The sequence below is a fragment of the Solea senegalensis genome, linkage group LG6 (genome assembly GCF_019176455.1).
Source record: "Solea senegalensis isolate Sse05_10M linkage group LG6, IFAPA_SoseM_1, whole genome shotgun sequence".
NCBI lineage: Eukaryota > Metazoa > Chordata > Actinopteri > Pleuronectiformes > Soleidae > Solea > Solea senegalensis.
This window is the reverse complement of record NC_058026.1, coordinates 9,972,902-9,992,898: the sequence shown is the minus strand read 5'-3', so window position 1 is coordinate 9,992,898 and position 19,997 is coordinate 9,972,902. Positions and strand designations below refer to the sequence as shown.

The window sequence follows — 19,997 nt, the reverse complement described above, 5'->3', positions numbered from 1 at the left end:
CACGTGCAGAGACAGAGGCTCAGAGACAAATTCACATTACACCGCATGAGGCTGCTCAACCCCTGCCTCTCTCCCACACATTGATCGATCAAACGGCATAGACTAGAGAACTATGAGAGTGTACATTATTTATGAGAATGAGCCAAAATTAAATGAAAGCATATAAATCCCTTGTTTGTGTGGAGGGTAAAGCAATTTCGCCAGTTGTCTTGTAGCAATGCGATGCACATCAGCAAACATACAGAAATCTCACTTTGAAATCTCAGCTGTATGATGGTGTCTCCCACTCCCACTCCCATGTTTTCATAGACAGATTACCACCTGTCACTGTGTGGGAGACACGATGGCATAACACAGACTGGTCAAGGACATTTAGAAGATAAATGCCCCCACACACACACACACACACACACACACAAAGAAGTACATGTACGTGAACATCTTGACTCTGTCTAAAAAGCAGAGCGTCTGTTCTCAAGTCCTCAAACACTCTGTGAATTGTTACTCTGCACACATGTGCACGTTCTTTAAAGAAAGGACACAGAAACATTTCAAATAAGCATATTGTATTTAAACAATGTCTTGTTAATCAGCTGCTATTTGTAAAGATCTTTAAGTTCTCGTGGTTTTATGTTGGACGTTTTTTTGGACTTTTTTACTAAAGATTCCAAAGTTCAGGGGCCACCAAAGAAACTTGAACTGTGTTAATCGACACGTAACTGTTACGTTTTAGTACGGTGATTGACCTGATCATATCAGATTATTTCCTGGCAGTGTGTTTGATTTCTTTGTTGTACATTTCACAGTTTAACTTTGACCACGTTGTCTTGATTTCAACTGATAAATGAGCAGGAAATCAATTGGACATGGGGGAAATTCATCAAATAAACAAACACTATCATAGATGGAATAGGTTGTTTTTTTATCTGCTCCTATGTACTTTAACACTCATGGTTCTCTATCTTCTTCTTTCTTTTATCCAGGTGCTGACTAAAGGTTTTGGCTTCCACCTGAGAGACCTCTGTAACACCACGCCACTGGAGGAGTTTGTCCATATTGCTGACCTCAACGTGTCCCGTATGACTCAAGAAATCATATGCAAGTCCTCCAGCGACTGGCTAGACAAGGCCCAGAGTCACTTCCTGTCCAATCTGGACTTTCTGAAACCGATTCGGGTGAGTTCCTGTGCTCAATTACTCACTGCTCACAGAATCTGAATCTGTTGTTTCAACCTATGACCAAATGTCACCATGACACGGTGTTCCTACAGTTCCTTCACATGATAACTGGAAAGGACATATTACTCAACTATGTTGCTTTTCCTCAAGAAAGCTGTGTTACCTCTAACTTACGCAAGATTGGGAAGATTTCAAGAAAATGCAATGTCTTTCAATCTACTGGGAGTCATATTATTATTTGCAAACAGCAGATTTCCTCTTCCCTCTGTACAAGTATAAGTACTTGATGTTCCATGGCCATTTTATTTGTTCTAACTTTAGTGTTTACTGAATATTTACTGTGATTTCTAAAGGGGGTGAAAATGGTTGTGATGCTAATATAATGTGACAAGAGGATGAAACAGAGCGTTGTTTGTATAATTCTGGCATGTTAGGGCTAATAAAGGCCAGACTGGGTCTTTATCCATGTGCAGTAAATTCCTGATCCTTTGCCTGATCCTTTTTTTTTTCTTCTCATTTCAATTCCTCTTTCTCCCATTTCCCGCTCGTTGCCCTCTCCTCTGCCTGTATCTCCTCCAGCAACCTCCCCTTCCCTAAAACACATGACCAGCATGTGAGTTATTATGGGAAATGATAGCTAGAGGTAAAAAAAAACAACCCACAACACCTTGTCCTGCAGTACCCGTGAGGGAATCTGACAAATAACAGCTTTCTTGATACTATGGTTAAGTATCTTAACCATAATTCCGCAGCTTACTTTGAGAATGAAATCTGACTCGGTGTGTTATGTGGAAAACACACGTCTTCTCTGGGAATTTCCTCTCTTTTGAAAATTTAGACAAAGTAACAGAATTGTGAGGAATGGTAGGTCAATGTGTCTTGCGTAACTCTTAACTTTCTCCCATTAATTACATTACGTGTGTACGAGAGGGGGAATGTTTAGAGAGTGTGAGCACCTAAGGGAATGGAAAGCCACAGTATGTTTCTCTTCTGAGACAACTGTTCTCTCTTCAGCAGTGCATGTGCTTTATCGAGTGTTGGGCATTCCAGCAACTGACAGCTGAGTGTGACAGACAAGCACACACACACACACACACACACACACAGATTTGATCAGCTTTTCTACTTAGAACACTGCATTGACTTTCATTTATTTGGACAGCCTAAACAAAGCCTCTAACACATCCCTCACCTTAACCTAACAAATATACACACAGACCCTGTAGTTTAACAGACAGGAACACTGGAGGCCTTTCTCAGCTCGTCTTCCCTGAACTAAACTGCACTAAAAAAGTTGGCTCACCCTCTGCTGTGCGTGTATGATGACACTGTTCCTTTCCATTGTGTTGTATTATATTGTATATTGCCATATGAGTGAAAACAAACAACTGATGAGAGTACATTACAGTTGAAATAAAGCCCTATTAAGAGTAAGAAGTAACAAATATAAGAATCCAGCTAAATGACAAGCATAGAAAAGTAACAAATTGCTTTTGTTTAGAGGGTTTTTCAGCTGCCACGGCTGCCTTCCTCCCTCCTTCATACAGTATCAATTTAATACACAAACCAACAACACCGAAGATCTCTAATGATCCCCTTTCTCGCCAACAGAAGGATGTGAGGTCTGACCCCAAAGTCGTACAGGAAGTCTCAGCTGCAACCGACACTCTTCTGGAGAGCCTCGGAGTGCTGGCTGTGGAGGTAAATAATTGTATGACACACAGTGTGTAATGTTAAAAACGATGCTATTCAGAGCCAGACAGTGCCAGAGGAAGTGTTTAACCAAGCTTTTTAAATAATGTTTTTAAATGTTTACATAAATCTATCTATCTATATGTATATATATATATATATATATATATATATATATATATATATATATATATCTATATATATATATATATATGTATATATGTATGTATATGTATATATATATACATATATATATATATATATATATATATGTATGTATGTATATGTATATATATATATATATATATATATATATATATATGTATGTATATATATATGCATATATATATATATATCTATATATATATATATGTATATATATATATGTGTGTGTGTGTGTATATGTATACAGTGTGTGTGTATCTCAGCTGTGTTTGCAGATGGCTGGCCTTTCTGAGCAGCTGTTACAACAACAGTGAGCTCATCTCCAACCACTAATGCTGCAACATTGAGCATTTTTAATCCCCCCTCCGTTTTCACCTTATCACATTCCTTTTTGAGTCGTACCATGTGAATAGGCAGTGATTTACAGAGCAAAGAAATTGCTTTTCTTGGTTTCTAATCAAAGTCGTGTCAGTCGGTCATTTACGCCTGTGGACCGCTGTGCTTCTTTTTAGCTCTCTCTTACGTCAGGTATGTCCTCACAACAGGTCACACACAGTTACAGATACAGATAATCTATGATTATCTTGTTGCTCATAGAAGTCGTTCCTCGTCAATATGTAGTACTGTGAAGCAGATAGTAAGGGCTGCGTCATAATAGTGAGTGCCACAGTGACGAGAACAGACGGCCATGTTGTCGCTCCATACTTAAATTTAAGTGAATAAAATTGCCCTAAGGGAAAAAAAACAAACTGTTTGCTATGATGTTTGCATGTTGCTAAGGCGACGGCGTGAACTGTAGTGTTTATCCACCAGCATCTCACAGCGACAAGGAAAATTAATTAATAACAAATATACTTGACCTTTTAATATAAAGTAATTAATAAACTAAGTTGTGACCAATAGAATAACCATCCGTACTGTCTGTGTATTGTTTTTGGATCCTAGTTAAGTTGTTGTTCCTTTTTAACCCGTGTCTCTGTAAGTAGATTATTGTGTTCAGCTCAGGAGGCTGGCAGTGCAGCCATTACAGCACTTTATAGCAAAGCTGTCATTATGATCAGAACAGAATTCACTGATTTTCTGACATTACACACCTTTACAAACTTTTATCTCATTAATATACTTCCCAAAGAATTTGTGAAATGCATCTTCTTGCCAGTGTACCTAAAGCTGTTGCTCCAAAGCCTGATCATGGTAGGAATCTGATATCCCAATACTAGTTTAGATTTTTAACCTCGTTTAGAAGTAATGGGTATTTAACTATACTAAATGTGATTCAGTCTGAAGTTTATTAATGGAGGGGGCATGAGTGAACTCTCATAACATCATAATGAAGTGTGCGGGTCACATCCTAATTCAGTTGTAGTCAAATTGTACTATTGCATATTAATTTAATTGTGACTGGCCCCAAAGCTGCTCTCGTCAAAATAATTGGAGTGGAAATTTGTACGATAGTAACCTCACACAGGCTCTACGACAAGGTTAGTCATGGCCAATCCTCCTCTGCTGCCTGCCTGCCTGCCTGCCTGCGTGCGTGCGTGTACCTGTGCGTGTGTAGTCACTTAGTCACCTAAGTTAACATATTCATCTTCTCGCTAGGAAAAATAACACAGACTGTATCCTCAGTCAGATGAAGACCAACACACGTCGCCCATGTGTGAATCTTTTGGCTGGTAGAGTTGTAATTTTGTTCTGGGTTTTAATCTGTGAGTGTTTTGAGGATTTGTAGGAAAAAACAGGTTGAGGTTATGGTCAGTCATTGCGGTGTTTTCACAGATACTGTAGCTTCTGGCAGCAAAGAGATGAAGGCACATATTACAAGTAAATATGTAACACACACACACACACACACACTGAAGATTGTTTATGCATAAATGCTCACAGACAGTCACGTAAGAGTGAGCCACCTACATAATAACCTAGATCTGCACCCAGTCGAACCCAACACACACACACAGGCAAGAAAGCATGTGACTGTTTGATATGGCCGACGGCACAGCTGCAAAGCAACAGTGTATAGGGTGATCTCAGTGTGTTTGCGTATCACATTCTCTTTTGTTGAATATTGTGTTGATGGGAAGAGAAAATATTACAGACTGAGTCTTATTTGTCCTGAAACAGTTGTATGTGGGATAAGTGTGTGTGTGTGTGTGTTTGTATGACTGAGTGTGTACTCGGTAATTATTGTCAGTACAACAGTGCTCTACTTGAGGAGCCTACAGAGGTGCTTAGTAGGAGAATGACCGAGAGTAACCTCTCTTTGTTCTCGCTCCTTCCACTGCTGCTGTCTGCTCTCATTTCCACCTCCTCCAATGCAACCTAATATGATTTTCTTTTTCTTTATTTCTTTTCTTTCTTTTTGGTCTGTCATTCCTTCCCTATTGCGTGTGTTGGTGTTGCATTCATACTTGACCACTTTGTCAGCATAAACAGAGGGAAGTGGTGGTGAATTGTCTTTTGACCTGGAGTAACCTCTGTATGAATCAAAATGAACTCCTTGCTTCCCTCAGCCTGATGTAACCGGGCATGTGACTGTTGAGAGGATATCAAAAAACTCCTCAAGAGGAATGTAACCAAGATAGTTTTTTAAGAATGATATGTAGCAGACGTTTTTCTTTCTTGATCTTTGTAAATAGGGACAATACAAATTAATAAACAGAATGTGTCAAATAGTGGCCGTAGGTTTATATATACAGGTTTATCTGACTGACTGCACTAGACAAAAAGGACAGATCTGAGAACAGCAGTCAGATTTATCACAGTCTGGCAGACAGCCAAGTGTTGAGTATCTCCACTCTTTAGTGCAACACTTGACTTCTAGAATACCACTCATAGTGCAAGAGATAACCTTTGAAAGCCTGCATTCAAACACAGCCACACACATCTCTGTTGTGACACTACAGTCCTTTAAATCCACATTCACCTGATGGACACGAGTGGGGACACATTTCAGAGTTGCTGGAAGCTGATCTCATTCAGACCTAAAAGCTAAGACATAAATCTCAGTCTAAAATTATTTTTATGCCGCGGTCTGAGGGTATTATGGTTTTCCTTCTCATCTGTCCATTTGTCGCTGTCTTTTAAACATGATATCTTACTAATCCATAAGAATTTATTTTTTGAAATTGGTTCAAATTCAACTAAAATACTCCCTTTGGCCTTTTATTTAGTTTTGCCAGTTCACAGAGTACAACTTAATACATCCATGTCATGTCCAAGAAAGAAAAAATACCTCCACAAACTGCAAATTAGATTAGATAGCAACATTAACACTCTTTATGTGTATGTGTGCGTGCGTGTGTTTCTCCCTCAGCTCGCTGGTATGAACAGTTGGAAGGACATGCGAAAGGAGATCCTCTATCTGACTGCAAACGCCACCGGCTCGCCAAACCAGGTGTACCAGGCTGTGTCACGTATCGTCTGTGGACACCCCGAGGGGGGCGGCCTCAAAATTAAATCTCTCAACTGGTATGAAGACAACAACTACAAGGCCCTGTTTGGAAACCATGGCAATGACAGTGACAGTGAACCTCTCTCTGCATATGACAACTCTTCCAGTAAGTGTCCAGAGCCCTTGGATCTGATTCATTTTTCTTCCTGTGTTATCTTACACTCAGTCCTTCACAACAACAACAACAACAACAAAACTCAATTTGTGCTTGTTTTTATTTTCTAGCCCCATTTTGTAACAACATGATGCGGAACTTGGAGTCCAGTCCTATTTCCAGGATGATCTGGAGAGCTCTGAAGCCACTGCTCTTGGGGAAGATCCTCTACACCCCAGATACTCCGGCAACCCAGAGGATCATCCATGAGGTACAGGAAGCCGCTCTCGTGTCTAAGGCCCTTTTTGAATTACAGCACCACTTAAGAATGATCTTAATATTAATCTTATCATGTTTGTGTGTGGTTGCAGGTTAATAAGACCTTCCAGGAGTTTGGTATACTGCGGGATCTCGGCGGTGTGTGGGAGGAGATGAAACCCAATGTTTGGAACTTCATGGAGAATAGTGAGGAAATGGACTTGGTCAGGGTAAGTGGGACGCCCTGACATTGTTCACGTACACACATAAGAGTTGTGTTCTCTGGGCCCTTCCTGTTTACATTTGAGCTTTAAAGGGAGCAATCTGTGCATCTCTATGACTTAACTATAATTATGTTTCTGCTGTGACTTGCAAAGAAGGACCATCTTAAACTTGAATGCTTGGACGTGAGAGCCATGAATATTCTAGGTGTGACAAAAACCAATTACACAGGATTATAAAATGCAGCTAAAAGAGACAAAGACAAGCATCCTTGAATTTATAGAGGTCTTGGTTGTTTGATTAAAATATGTGAAATGATAATTGATTTCCCTCTTAGAACCAATCCAAGCAGAGACTAGCACACAACTATTGGTTTTGTTAATGACAAGACTTTTTACTTCACTTTCAGTCTCTATTACCATGTTATTTTATCACTTGCTTCAAAAAAAAAAACCTCTGTCTATATATGATGTCATTTGTTTCATGGCCAGACTACAAAGGTATTTTTTGCAGGAGTAAATAGTAGGAGCAGCACTTCCACCTAGTGGTGGAATGTGATACTGACATTCAGACCTCAGAATTATAATTGCATGACCAGACCATGTTTAAACATTTAGTTAGATTGTTTGTAAGCATGCCTCTATTACTACTTTCCTTCAGTAGCAGTAAGAGTTGTTGCTAAATGTCAAACATTTTCACAACTGAAACCAGGCATTGGATATGGTGACATATTCTGCGGTGAACTGCAAAGTTGCAAATTTGCCAGGAAGCCACTGGTTAAGTATGTGGTAATTTTGCATCAGCAAGTCATTAGTCTTTTAAATTCCACAGTAAGCCCTGTGTCTATTTTATTTTGTTTTGATCACAGGTTTTAAAATATCAGTGCACATAATTGTTGAAGTTGTTCAGTCTTTGCCTGGGAAATCAATCCAAACCCTTAATATTTTTGCAGACTCTGCTGCAGAATAATGCCAGTGCTGCATTCTTCAACGCTCAGCTCAGAGGGACTGAGTGGCGCGTGTCAGATGTGTTCGACTTCCTGACCAAGGCTTCTGAGGACCAAAGACCTGCAGGATCTGTTTATACCTGGAGAGATGCCTTCAACGAAACTGACCAGGCCATACAGACCATCTCACGCTTTATGGAGGTCAGTGTGCCACTGATAAAATAAAAGCTGTATCAAGATGTCAGCAAAAATACAAATGGCAACAATAATAATCTCAAAATGACGTAGATTTCATGTGTAAAATAATGGCCCCTTTCTCAGAAAATACTGTTGAAACAAAGTTTGCATGCAGACGTGTGAAATCATATTACTATTCAATTGTCTTTGTTTTTAAGGTCAACAATAATCACTTATTTGCACAGATCTTAACTTGTGTCTGTAAAATAGCTGTTATCCGATATCTCCAGATGCAACGAGAACGGAGATGAGAAATGGGTTAAATAACAATTGCCCATGTAGGTCAGATAATTACACAGTCTCCCAGTAACATTCACTGTTTCCTAATGCACTTTGAGCCCCATTTAGATCTTGGCACAGCTATTACAAGTCTTGAAATCAAATATTCTTCCCTTCCCTCATCAAAGTGAGTCATGACTATGCCAAGTGTATCACTGCTCCGTGTCTCTGTCTTTGGGGTAAGTGTGTCGGAGCCAAGCCTTAGTGATAAACAACCACCCCCACTCCTGCAGAATGTCAATCGATGTCCACATAACGGGCAATTACAATCGTTATTTATCTGTTGTCAGGGGATTTCTTTACTGAGACTTCTTTAATATCAATACCACAAACAATGTTTCTAATTACATATAAAAATAGTATATTTTCCATGATGATAATTATAGTTGACTGACTTGTATAATGTCCCTCTGCAATGTGGACAATGCAGCAAAATTCCCAAACACAATACCCTGTATGAAACCCAATGACATTTCCTTTTACAATCTTGCAATCTTGCATCTTGCAACTCAATAAAACACTTAACCCATTGACCTACTGACCTTACAAGAAGATTGTTTGCATGAAAAAAGATAATTCTCACAACAAAAGCTATGTCTAGGCCTGACATGGCCATAAAGGCCCATCAGACCAATAGCACTGGTGGTGTTTTTCTGTTTTCTTGATGCTTTCTGAGCTCATTGGCCTCTCACACACTTGGTATGCAGAGATGAGGTCAGCTTACACGAGAGAAGGTCTCAAGATATCGGCTAAACAACAGTTAACTTGCCAAGACACTTGAGTGTGTGTTAAGAAGTATGAAGGTCAGAGTTGTTCTGAGCCACCTGACCAATGATTGTTTGAGGACAAATAAATGTCGCCATGTAAGGGCTGTTTAGTTTGATGAGCTGCAGGCGGTTGACTCTGTAAACCATAATAAATGAACACTTAAAACATAAATGCAAAGAGATGTAAATGGCATTATATGGTATACTAACATTTGTTTGTCTAGCTCCAGAAAACATCCTGCCAACATCCTGTCTAATTTATTTTTCCATTCTTATCTGACTGTTGTGTTCAGTCATTTACATCTCACAGCAGCTAATGCATCAGTGTAGTTTTGTGTCTAACTGATCAAAACATCTCTCTCTTCTTCAGTGTGTGAACCTGGACAAGCTGGAGCCAGTAGCTAATGAGGAGCGACTGGTCAACAAATCCATGGGTCTCCTCAACCACCAGAAATTCTGGGCAGGAATTGTGTTTTCGGACATAGCCCGAAGCGACAGCACTGACCTGCCTCCCAACGTCAACTACAAGATCCGAATGGACATTGATAATGTGGAGAGGACGAACAAGATTAAAGATGGGTAAGTGGCTGTGTCTAATTCATCCTCAAGCTGACAATTATTCACCTCACATCCAAGAGGCTTCTTCAGTTCTGACTTAGCTAAGCTAACTCTTGTGGATGACTATAACCTGGATCTCTGGGAACATTTGCAGTGTCCAATTTATTATTTATTATTTAAGCATTTCCAGTTTTATAAGACATACAATTTTATCTTTCATTTTAGGTATTGGGACCCCGGTCCCAGGGCAGACCCCTTCGAGGATCTTCGGTACATCTGGGGGGGATTCTCCTACCTGCAGGACGTCATCGAGCATGGAATCATCAGAGCCATCACTGGCACCAAGGAGAGGACGGGCGTCTACATTCAGCAGATGCCCTACCCCTGTTATGTTGATGACATGTAAGTGAACGCTTTGCTCAGTGAAAGAGTTTTTGTTTTTCTTACAAACACTTTGAGGGTTGTCTAATTGATTTTTCGTGCCCGGTTTTACAGTTTCCTTCGGGTGATGAGCAGGTCAATGCCTCTCTTCATGACTTTGGCGTGGATGTACTCGGTGGCCATCATCATCAAGGGTGTTGTGTATGAGAAGGAGGCAAGGCTCAAGGAGACCATGAGGATCATGGGACTGAACAATGGCACCTTGTGGCTCAGCTGGTTCATCAGCAGTTTAATCCCGCTGCTGATCAGCGCCGGCTTGTTGGTGATGCTGCTGAAGGTTGGTTTTGATCATCACACAGGAATATCAGTGGACACATTCAAACTTATTGTTACCTACCTTTGTACACAATAGACTTCATTGTTTAGAAATGTCATCAACCTGTGGAAAACAAGTGAAAACAAGGCCAACAGTTTAACTCTATTTTTCCTGCCGTTCTTTTCAGATGGGCAACTTGCTTCCTTACAGTGACTCAGGGGTGGTGTTTCTTTTCCTGGGATCGTTTGGCGTGGTAACCATCATGCAGTGTTTCCTCATCAGCACCCTGTTCTCTCGCGCTAACTTGGCAGCGGCCTGCGGTGGCATCATTTACTTCACTCTCTACCTGCCATATGTGCTGTGTGTTGCCTGGCAAGACTACGTTGGCTATGCAGCGAAAGTTGTCGTGGTGAGTGGAAGAAATTTGATCATACACATTAACACAGGCACAGTGTATACACCCTGATTACATTTTACTCTCCACTAAACTCCTGTTTCTCTCTCTCTCTTTTCTTAGAGCCTGCTCTCTCCGGTTGCATTTGGGTTTGGCTGTGAGTACTTATCCCTGTTTGAGGAGCAAGGTGTGGGGATCCAGTGGTCAAATCTTCTGGCCAGTCCTCTGGAGGAAGACAGCTACAACCTGACCACCTCCATCTGCCTTATGTTGTTTGATTCGGTTCTATATGGAATAATGACCTGGTACATCGAGGCTGTGTTTCCTGGTGAGCCGAGGACTAAGTTTACATTTGTCTTTTAATAGCTGCATCATTGATGATGTAGTAAAATTGTGATATTATTATAATTTCTGGAAAGTACTTTTAGCAGACACTAAAATGTTGAACAATCATCTCTATTCCAGGTCAGTATGGTATCCCCAGGCCTTGGTATTTCCCTTTCACAAGGACATACTGGTGTGGGGAGAGAGAAAACAAGAACATGTCCACCGCTCTGTCAAAGAGTGCTGATGGTACGAATCATGATCGTTATTATTAACACGTACGGTGTATCTGTTAATGAATTATGTTTAGAGGTGTGACAATGTGACACCTCCATTTGTGTATTTACAGTGACACTGTCATTATTTTATCCGCAGGTGTGTGCATTGAGGAGGAGCCAGGCCACATCGACCCTGGTGTTTACATCGAGAACCTGGTGAAAGTCTACAGCCATGGAAACAAGCTCGCTGTGGACGGACTGTCCCTGAAGTTCTACGAAGGACAGATCACCTCCTTCCTCGGACACAATGGAGCCGGCAAGACCACAACTATGTAAGACAACGCCGACTGTGTCATGTGGGACATTTGCAACGCTCCAAGAGAGGAGTTATGGGACTTTGAAATCTGCTCGGGTGAACTAATGATATCCTCTTGTGACCCTTGGTTTCTAAATAGGTCAATCCTGACTGGGTTGTTCCCACCAACCTCTGGTACAGCATACATCCTCGGCAAGGACATCCGCAGTGAGCTCAGCACCATTCGAAAGAATCTGGGCGTCTGTCCTCAGCACAACGTGCTTTTCAGCATGTACGTACACAATATCATTCACACGGTGAATTCGAAACATGTACAAGGCCACTTTTGTTAACATGTGGTTGTTGCCTTCCCGTAATCCAGGCTAACGGTTGAGGAACACATCTGGTTCTACGCCCGTCTGAAGGGGCTGCCGGAGGAGCAGGTGAAGGCCGAGATGGAGCAGATTGTGAACGATGTTGGACTGCCTCACAAACGGACATCCCGCACCAGCACCCTGTCTGGTCAGTGTGGATATTTTAAATCTCACCCCTGTTTGTAGTAATACTGGATATTACTACTGGTAATACTATTTTGTGAGGGTTTTTTCTGTATAAATGACAATTTTCATTATTTTCCTTGTAGGTGGGATGCAAAGGAAGCTGTCCGTGGCCCTTGCTTTTGTTGGAGGTTCAAAGGTTGTGATTCTGGACGAACCTACTGCTGGGGTTGATCCATATGCACGCAGAGGCATCTGGGACCTGCTGCTTAAATACAGACAGGGTAAACACTACTAGTAATTGTCATGGAGTAGTTATTTATTCTTTTCAGTGCTTGAAATTAGACATAATGTGTTTTTTCTTAATATCAGGCCGCACCATCATCCTGTCCACTCATCATATGGATGAGGCCGACATCCTGGGTGACCGAATTGCCATCATTTCCCACGGCAAGCTGTGCTGCGTAGGCTCCTCACTCTTCCTGAAGACTCAGCTGGGGACGGGCTATTACCTGACTCTGGTCAAGAGGGATTATGACTTGGCACTCCAGTCCTGCAGGAATTCAGCCAGCACTGTCAGCTACAGCAAGAAAACAGAGAAGGTAAACGTCACAGACAAGAAATTAAGGGGCTTGTATTTCTTCTTAGTAATTTAATACATGTTTTAATCAGTCTTAATTACATCCTTTAATGGTCTATGCACCTTGTCTGTTCTTCAGGAGGACACTGTGTCAGAGAGCAGCTCGGATGCTGGTTTGGGCAGTGAACCAGAAAGTGAAACCACTACCATTGGTAAGACGATAATAAACCCGCAGTTTATATCATGTTGAAATAATAATACATTCACACTCACTTAACTCAACCTTTATGTTCTGTCTTCCCCTGCAGATGTGTCCCTCATCTCAAATGTGATATTCAAGCATGTCTCCGAGGCTCGCCTGGTGGAGGATCTCGGTCATGAGCTCACATACATCTTGCCCTACCAGTCCGCTAAAGACGGCGCCTTTGTGGAACTGTTCCACGAGCTTGACGACCGCCTCACCGACCTGGGAATATCCAGCTATGGAATATCCGATACAACCCTGGAAGAGGTAAAGCATTGACTTTCCATTGTTGAATTTAAATAAAAATTAATGTTGATTCAGTGGTTTATGATTTTGGATCTAGTCACCATCTGCTTTCAGTTTAGCCCAAGTTTTAATCTTATGTTTTCTATTTATTCAGATTTTCCTGAAAGTGGCGGAGGACAGTGGTGTGGACTCTGTTGAGCTTTCAGGTGAAATTTATGGGATTTTACATTCTGCACATTTTTTCAACATGTAGGTTATTGTGAAGATGACATATTGTTAGTGCACAAACTAAACTGTTGTTTAAATTAGTGTGCTGACTTTCTTCCTGTGGCTGTAGATGGAGTTGTACCAACCAGGACTCGTCGTCGTCATCACGCCTTTGGAGACCACCAGAGCTGCCTGAAGCCCTTCACTGAAGATGACTTTGATTTGAATGACTCTGAAGGTGATCCAGGTAAAGCTGCCCTTCCTTGCCTTTTATATATATTTTTCTATCAGATATCTCAAAGGAGATTGCATTTTCAGGATTACAAAATAAGGAAGGTTATCAATCATGTTGCACACTTGCTCATGTGTATTGTGGCTTCTGTCTTCAGAGTCCCGTGAGACAGACTGGCTCAGTGGAACAGATGGCAAAGGTTCATACCAGGTCAAAGGCTGGAGTCTGAAGAGACAACAGTTTGTTGCTCTTCTCTGGAAACGATTCCTCTATGCCCGGCGCTCTCGGAAAGGATTCTTTGCTCAGGTATGCCAGAGCCTGACTGTGCTCCGGATCTTTCTGTTCAACGCCATAGTTCTTGGATAAGTGATTTTTCACGTAATGCATTTTCATGGTGTTACTTTTCAGATCGTTCTTCCTGCTGTATTTGTGTGTATTGCCCTGGTGTTCAGTCTGATTGTCCCTCCATTTGGAAAGTACCCCAGTCTGGAATTGGATTCCAGCATGTATGGAGAGCAGTTCACCTTCATCAGGTAAGAGATCATTATTGGTCAATTTAAGCGGTATAATTATTTTTTTGTATTAATTATTTTGTTATCATATGGATGGATAATCTAACCGTTAACTTGACTGCTTAGAGACACTAGTTAGCAGGGATTCCCAACTATGACACCATTATTACTCATGGACAAATACTCCACTTTTTATATGTACTGAATATGATGACTGACACGTCAACTTTGTGTTATTCAATTGTGTCTCTGTAGTAATGACATGCCCGAGGACCCTCACATCAATAAACTACTGGGAGCACTGACAGAAAAACCAGGTTTTGGAACACATTGCATGGAGGGAGAACCCATACTGTAAGTATTTTCTTCTTCTTTTTTTTTTTTTTTAAATCTTACTGTAAAAAGAGAAGAAAAGAGAAAATTGAAAGATGTAGTACATACTTAAATATAAACTATCCTCACTGTGTATCCTCAGTGACGCCCCCTGCACTGCATTAGAGGATGAGTGGTCAATCCCACAAGTCCCTGAGAGTGTGATGGACATATTTGACAAAGGCAACTGGACCATGGAGAATCCGTCGCCCCTGTGTGAGTGCAGCTGCGAAGGCCGCAAGAGGATGCTTCCTGAGTGTCCGGCTGCTGCTGGCGGACTTCCACCACCACAGGTTTGTCACCTAGTCAAAACTTACAAAAGTAAACTTACAGCATGTCATTCTTTTATGGACACACGATGCAACTTTATTAATGCAACCAATTAATACACAAAAAAACTAACTTTGCCTGTTTGTGTATCCAGATGAAAATCAGCGAGACAGACACTCTTCAGAATTTGACTGGCAGAAACATCTCAGACTACCTGGTGAAAACCTACGCTCAGATTATTGGCAAGAGGTAACACTCACCTCTTATATGACTCTGATCTGTGTCCCTTCTGGCTTCATTGTGTTGTTTCTCAAATCCGTTTTATTCACTGGACATTTTTTCTCTTTTACAGCCTGAAGAACAAAATCTGGGTCAACGAGTTCAGGTACATAATCAGCCATGAGCAGACATGTGTCTTGTGTCATATCAATAACACTTGATGCCACACACAACTGAGTGCGGCTCTGCTGTATCCTTCACTGATGTCAAAATGACTGTGCTCTCCACAGATACGGTGGATTCTCACTCGGTGCCAGGAGCTCCCAACTTATGTCCCACAAAGATGAAATTGATGATGCAATTGCTCACCTGAGGAGACGCTTCCGCCTGGAGAGGGTAAGTGATTTACTTCCATCATTACTTCACATACTACACTGGTCTGAAGTAGCCTGCCTTTGAAGAAAAGACACAAATATGTGTACAGGGAATCACATCACGATCTTTATGGTTATTTAATTGTCATTCTAATTAATTAAGTGTAGTAGACTCCAGTTATTGTAGGTTTGAACATGTGCATGCTGACTCTCTCTGCATGTCTCTCCTCTCCTCACCTCGCCTCTCCCATCTTACAGGGAACTGCAACAGATCGTTTCTTTGGCAGTCTCTCCAGTTTTATCCAAGGATTGGACACCAAAAATAATGTCAAGGTTAGTACACACACATACACCCACACACACACAGAAACTTGGTTATACAACACCACGTGGCACTGCAGGTAATTAGAAAAAGCTCCCCTTGCCAAATTCAACAACACTCTAATAAGGTTTATATATTGCATTAGTCATCATATTCATGTAATTTGATTGCATAATTATTAATTCCCACATTGTTGCAGATTAAAAACGTGCACCGCCTCCACAGCGTTGAGATGCTTCTTGCACGTAGTGTGTTGTATAAATCTGTGTCAGAGTAGAAAAGTTTTTCTCAATTTCTAAATTCAGTTGTACCAAAAAAGGTACTTAAAGCTGAACAAAGGCCCAGAAATTGGATTAAAAAAGGACACCACTGAGAACAAAATAATCATTTTGTAGGAACAGAGCCACATGGGCAACATTTCAAGGATAAAACCTTTCAAACCTTAAGCTTATGGCACTCAGCTGATCGCAGGAAAGCAATTGGTTTATTTCCATGCTGTTTGTTTTGTCTCTGAGGTTACAGAAACTAAAAGCGTACATGTATCCGCTTCTCCCCCTTTTTCAGATCTGGTTTAACAACAAGGGCTGGCACAGCATTGGCTCTTTCCTTAATGTGATGAACAACGGCATCCTGCGGGCAAGTCTGCCAGCTGGAAAAGACCCCACGAAATTTGGCATCACTGCCTTCAATCACCCACTCAACCTCACCAAAGAGCAGCTGTCACAGGTTGCACTGTGAGTATTATGGTTTGAAGGAGCATTTTAAAGAATTTAACATTGGTTCTCTCTGGAGACATCAAATCTCATTTTCATCTCTGTCCCTCAGAATGACGACATCCGTGGACGTGCTGGTGTCCATCTGCGTGATCTTTGCCATGTCCTTTGTCCCTGCCAGTTTTGTGGTTTTCCTCATTCAGGAGAGAGTGAACAAAGCCAAACACATGCAGTTCATCAGTGGAGTGCAGCCTTTCCACTACTGGCTGGCCAACTTTGTCTGGGATATGGTAAGAAACTCCCATTTCAATGCACTTTATTCAAGACAAAAGTCTATACCTCACTTTTCCAAATGCTGAACGCTGTTGTTGTTCTTCCCCTTCTGCAGTGTAACTACATCGTCCCAGCTACATTGGTCATCATCATCTTTGTGTGTTTTCAACAAGACGCCTACGTCTCCTCCACTAACCTGCCTGTGCTGGCTCTGCTGCTGCTGCTCTATGGGTGAGTCTGAGTCAAATTCGACTGAATCAGTTCTTCATTATATATATTTTTTATATTTTGTTTTAAATTCATGTCATATGAAAATGATCTTTGTGGGGTTTTTTTTTTGCAGATGGTCGATCACCCCTCTGATGTACCCAGCCTCATTTTTCTTTAAGATCCCCAGCACAGCGTATGTGGTCCTTACCAGTGTCAACATATTGATCGGAATCAATGGCAGTGTCTCCACATTTGTACTGGAGCTGTTTGGGAGCAATGTAAATAACATTTTCTTGATTCTTTTTTTATTCAATAGTGTGTAGCAACAAATGATTGAGAGCACATGTTTCACCGCTTGTTATTGAATATTAAATGAATGTTGATGTGACTTCCGTTTCAGGAGATCGGTGGTATCAATGACATCCTGAAGAACGTGTTCCTCATCTTCCCACACTTCTGCCTGGGCAGAGGATTGATTGACATGGTGAAGAATCAGGCAATGGCAGATGCTTTGGAGAGATTTGGTAAGTAAAGCATGTCTTCTCACGGGAGAAATGTGCTTACTTTGTTTTAGAGAATTAATTAGAATTATTTTGCTAAAAATTCTGAAATGCTTGCTCTGTTTTTAGGTGAAAACCGTTTCCGTTCGCCTCTGGCCTGGGACATGGTGGGAAAGAATTTGTTTGCAATGGCGATAGAGGGTGTTATCTTCTTCTGCATCACTGTCCTTATTCAGTACCGCTTCTGCATCAAGGCCAGGTGGGTGAAAGTTCATGAAAAGCTTTTCTCCACATAATATAGCACCATCTGACCCCATAACTGAAATCACCTCGTGTGCTTTTCAAGGTCGTCTTCCAGTCATCTAAAGCCTATTGGAGAAGAGGATGAGGACGTGGCCAGAGAGCGACAGAGGATCCTGAGTGGTGCAGGACAGACGGACATCCTGGAGCTCAGAGAGCTTACCAAGATTTACAAGCGGAAACAGAAGCCAGCAGTGGACCGGCTTTGTGTTGGCATCCCCCCTGGAGAGGTATGATAAACTAACACCTGTTGTATCTGCCATGACCAGACCACCAGAGAAAGACATGAATTGTAAATGGTTTAAAATGGGTTGAAAATAAATGTCACATAACACTGTCCTCCTTTTCTCACAGTGCTTCGGTTTGCTGGGGGTAAATGGAGCGGGGAAAACCAGCACATTTAAAATGCTCACAGGAGACTCGTTGGTGACCAGTGGCGAGGCCTACCTGGCAGGCAAAAGGTTAGGACACATTCATTATAACTAAGAATTCTCCTATGCAGCCTGTCTGAATTGCAATTAGGGCAAACAAAGCAACTCTATTTTACTCCTGTAGAGATAAAAACCACAGGCTACACCAGCATGTGTTTCCTTTTGATAAAAGTTAATCATATACTTCTTTGTTTTGTTTCTTTCCCACCACAGTGTTAACACAGAGATAGATGAAGTGCATCAGAACATGGGCTACTGTCCTCAGTTCGATGCTATCAATGACCTTCTGACGGGCAGAGAGCATCTGGAGTTTTACGCCATACTGAGAGGAGTGCCCGAGAAAGAAGTCTGTGAGGTCAGCAACATTTATCATTTATTTATAAGACCCTTCTCTGTTTTCTTACCTTTTAATGATAAAACATACACTCTAGAAAGAATGTTAAACGTGATCTTGTCCACTAGGTGGCAGAGTGGGGCATCAGAAAGCTGGGGTTGGTCAAATATGTGGACAAGGCAGCAGGCAGCTACAGTGGAGGAAACATGAGGAAACTGTCTACTGCCATCGCTCTCATAGGAGGACCACCTGTTGTGTTTCTGGTAAGTCAAACAAAAATAATTAGCTTTTCATAAAGCAGGGCTGCAGGTCACACAATCCACTGTGATCTATACTGTCTGGTGGCACCAGCTCATTATCTGTTGTTTCTTGCCCACAGGATGAACCAACAACAGGCATGGACCCTAAGGCGCGAAGGGCCTTATGGAACGCCATCCTCAGTATCATCAAAGAGGGACGATCTGTCGTCCTGACCTCTCACAGGTTAGCCTAACCATCAGAACTACATCCACTCACTGTTTTGCAGCCGGTTCATTTTATAAATGATCAGCCTAACCTCGTCGTGCTCTGGTGTGTTTTTTTACAGTATGGAGGAGTGTGAAGCACTTTGCACCAGGATGGCCATCATGGTCAATGGCAGGTTCCGTTGTCTGGGCAGCGTGCAGCACCTCAAAAACAGGTAGGAACAAATACACATACACAGACATCCTCACACTTATTTAAATTGAAGCTCTTAATGGAGGATGAATGAGAGAATATAAATAAATGGATACATATTTGCCTTTATTTTAATTTTACTCTCATTTTGAGATAGGAATCTCTTGCAGGCGATACCCATTCATGTCATGTAGGAATATAAATAAATAAATAACAATGTCTTCATATTATCACATCATATTGGATTAATATGCTTCTTAACTTATGCTAATCACTTTATTTTTTGCATTCAAATTGTATACCAAACAGTGCACAACAGCACAAAATTATGTTTCAGTGGCTCAGAATTTGTGCAGAATAAAAATATATAATATACAAAAAAAAGAGTACAAACTTGTTGTTTATTTTAGTAAGTTATTATATTTATTTATGTATATTGTAAATTGGATTGGATTGGATCTTCATTCTTTTCTTATCATCAGGTTTGGTGACGGCTACACCATCATCCTGCGGGTGACGGGGCCAGTCCCAGATCTTCGGCCAGTGATGGAGTTCATAGAGCGGGAGCTTCCAGGCAGCACGCTGAAGGAGAAACACCGGAACATGCTGCAGTACCAGCTGCCCACATCCCTCACCTCCCTCGCCCGCATCTTCTCCCTGCTCTCCCAGAACAAGGAGGCACTCAGCATAGAGGACTACTCAGTCTCTCAGACCACTCTAGACCAGGTT

The 19,997-nt window shown here is 41.4% G+C and overlaps 1 protein-coding gene across 1 annotated transcript in view; it reads left to right on the top strand.

Moving 5' to 3' along the window:
• The window catches only part of LOC122770720 (phospholipid-transporting ATPase ABCA1-like), a 33,151-nt gene that overhangs the window by 10,254 nt on the left and 2,900 nt on the right, over positions 1 to 19,997 (top strand). Inside the window, exons 7-48 of the mRNA XM_044027783.1 lie at positions 984 to 1,175; positions 2,790 to 2,879; positions 6,349 to 6,592; positions 6,712 to 6,851; positions 6,952 to 7,068; positions 8,013 to 8,207; positions 9,660 to 9,868; positions 10,073 to 10,249; positions 10,343 to 10,565; positions 10,732 to 10,953; positions 11,062 to 11,266; positions 11,404 to 11,511; positions 11,638 to 11,812; positions 11,936 to 12,067; positions 12,158 to 12,297; positions 12,419 to 12,556; positions 12,645 to 12,874; positions 12,992 to 13,064; positions 13,161 to 13,363; positions 13,497 to 13,548; positions 13,680 to 13,796; positions 13,939 to 14,087; positions 14,190 to 14,314; positions 14,549 to 14,647; positions 14,769 to 14,958; positions 15,090 to 15,184; positions 15,288 to 15,320; positions 15,445 to 15,550; positions 15,787 to 15,861; positions 16,415 to 16,584; positions 16,676 to 16,853; positions 16,952 to 17,067; positions 17,180 to 17,324; positions 17,447 to 17,570; positions 17,676 to 17,805; positions 17,893 to 18,076; positions 18,201 to 18,307; positions 18,491 to 18,632; positions 18,740 to 18,874; positions 18,991 to 19,094; positions 19,198 to 19,290; positions 19,751 to 19,994. Of these exons, the coding sequence (XP_043883718.1) occupies positions 984 to 1,175; positions 2,790 to 2,879; positions 6,349 to 6,592; positions 6,712 to 6,851; positions 6,952 to 7,068; positions 8,013 to 8,207; positions 9,660 to 9,868; positions 10,073 to 10,249; positions 10,343 to 10,565; positions 10,732 to 10,953; positions 11,062 to 11,266; positions 11,404 to 11,511; positions 11,638 to 11,812; positions 11,936 to 12,067; positions 12,158 to 12,297; positions 12,419 to 12,556; positions 12,645 to 12,874; positions 12,992 to 13,064; positions 13,161 to 13,363; positions 13,497 to 13,548; positions 13,680 to 13,796; positions 13,939 to 14,087; positions 14,190 to 14,314; positions 14,549 to 14,647; positions 14,769 to 14,958; positions 15,090 to 15,184; positions 15,288 to 15,320; positions 15,445 to 15,550; positions 15,787 to 15,861; positions 16,415 to 16,584; positions 16,676 to 16,853; positions 16,952 to 17,067; positions 17,180 to 17,324; positions 17,447 to 17,570; positions 17,676 to 17,805; positions 17,893 to 18,076; positions 18,201 to 18,307; positions 18,491 to 18,632; positions 18,740 to 18,874; positions 18,991 to 19,094; positions 19,198 to 19,290; positions 19,751 to 19,994 (6,126 nt within the window). The remainder of the gene's footprint in view (positions 1 to 983; positions 1,176 to 2,789; positions 2,880 to 6,348; positions 6,593 to 6,711; positions 6,852 to 6,951; positions 7,069 to 8,012; positions 8,208 to 9,659; positions 9,869 to 10,072; positions 10,250 to 10,342; positions 10,566 to 10,731; positions 10,954 to 11,061; positions 11,267 to 11,403; positions 11,512 to 11,637; positions 11,813 to 11,935; positions 12,068 to 12,157; positions 12,298 to 12,418; positions 12,557 to 12,644; positions 12,875 to 12,991; positions 13,065 to 13,160; positions 13,364 to 13,496; positions 13,549 to 13,679; positions 13,797 to 13,938; positions 14,088 to 14,189; positions 14,315 to 14,548; positions 14,648 to 14,768; positions 14,959 to 15,089; positions 15,185 to 15,287; positions 15,321 to 15,444; positions 15,551 to 15,786; positions 15,862 to 16,414; positions 16,585 to 16,675; positions 16,854 to 16,951; positions 17,068 to 17,179; positions 17,325 to 17,446; positions 17,571 to 17,675; positions 17,806 to 17,892; positions 18,077 to 18,200; positions 18,308 to 18,490; positions 18,633 to 18,739; positions 18,875 to 18,990; positions 19,095 to 19,197; positions 19,291 to 19,750; positions 19,995 to 19,997) is intronic.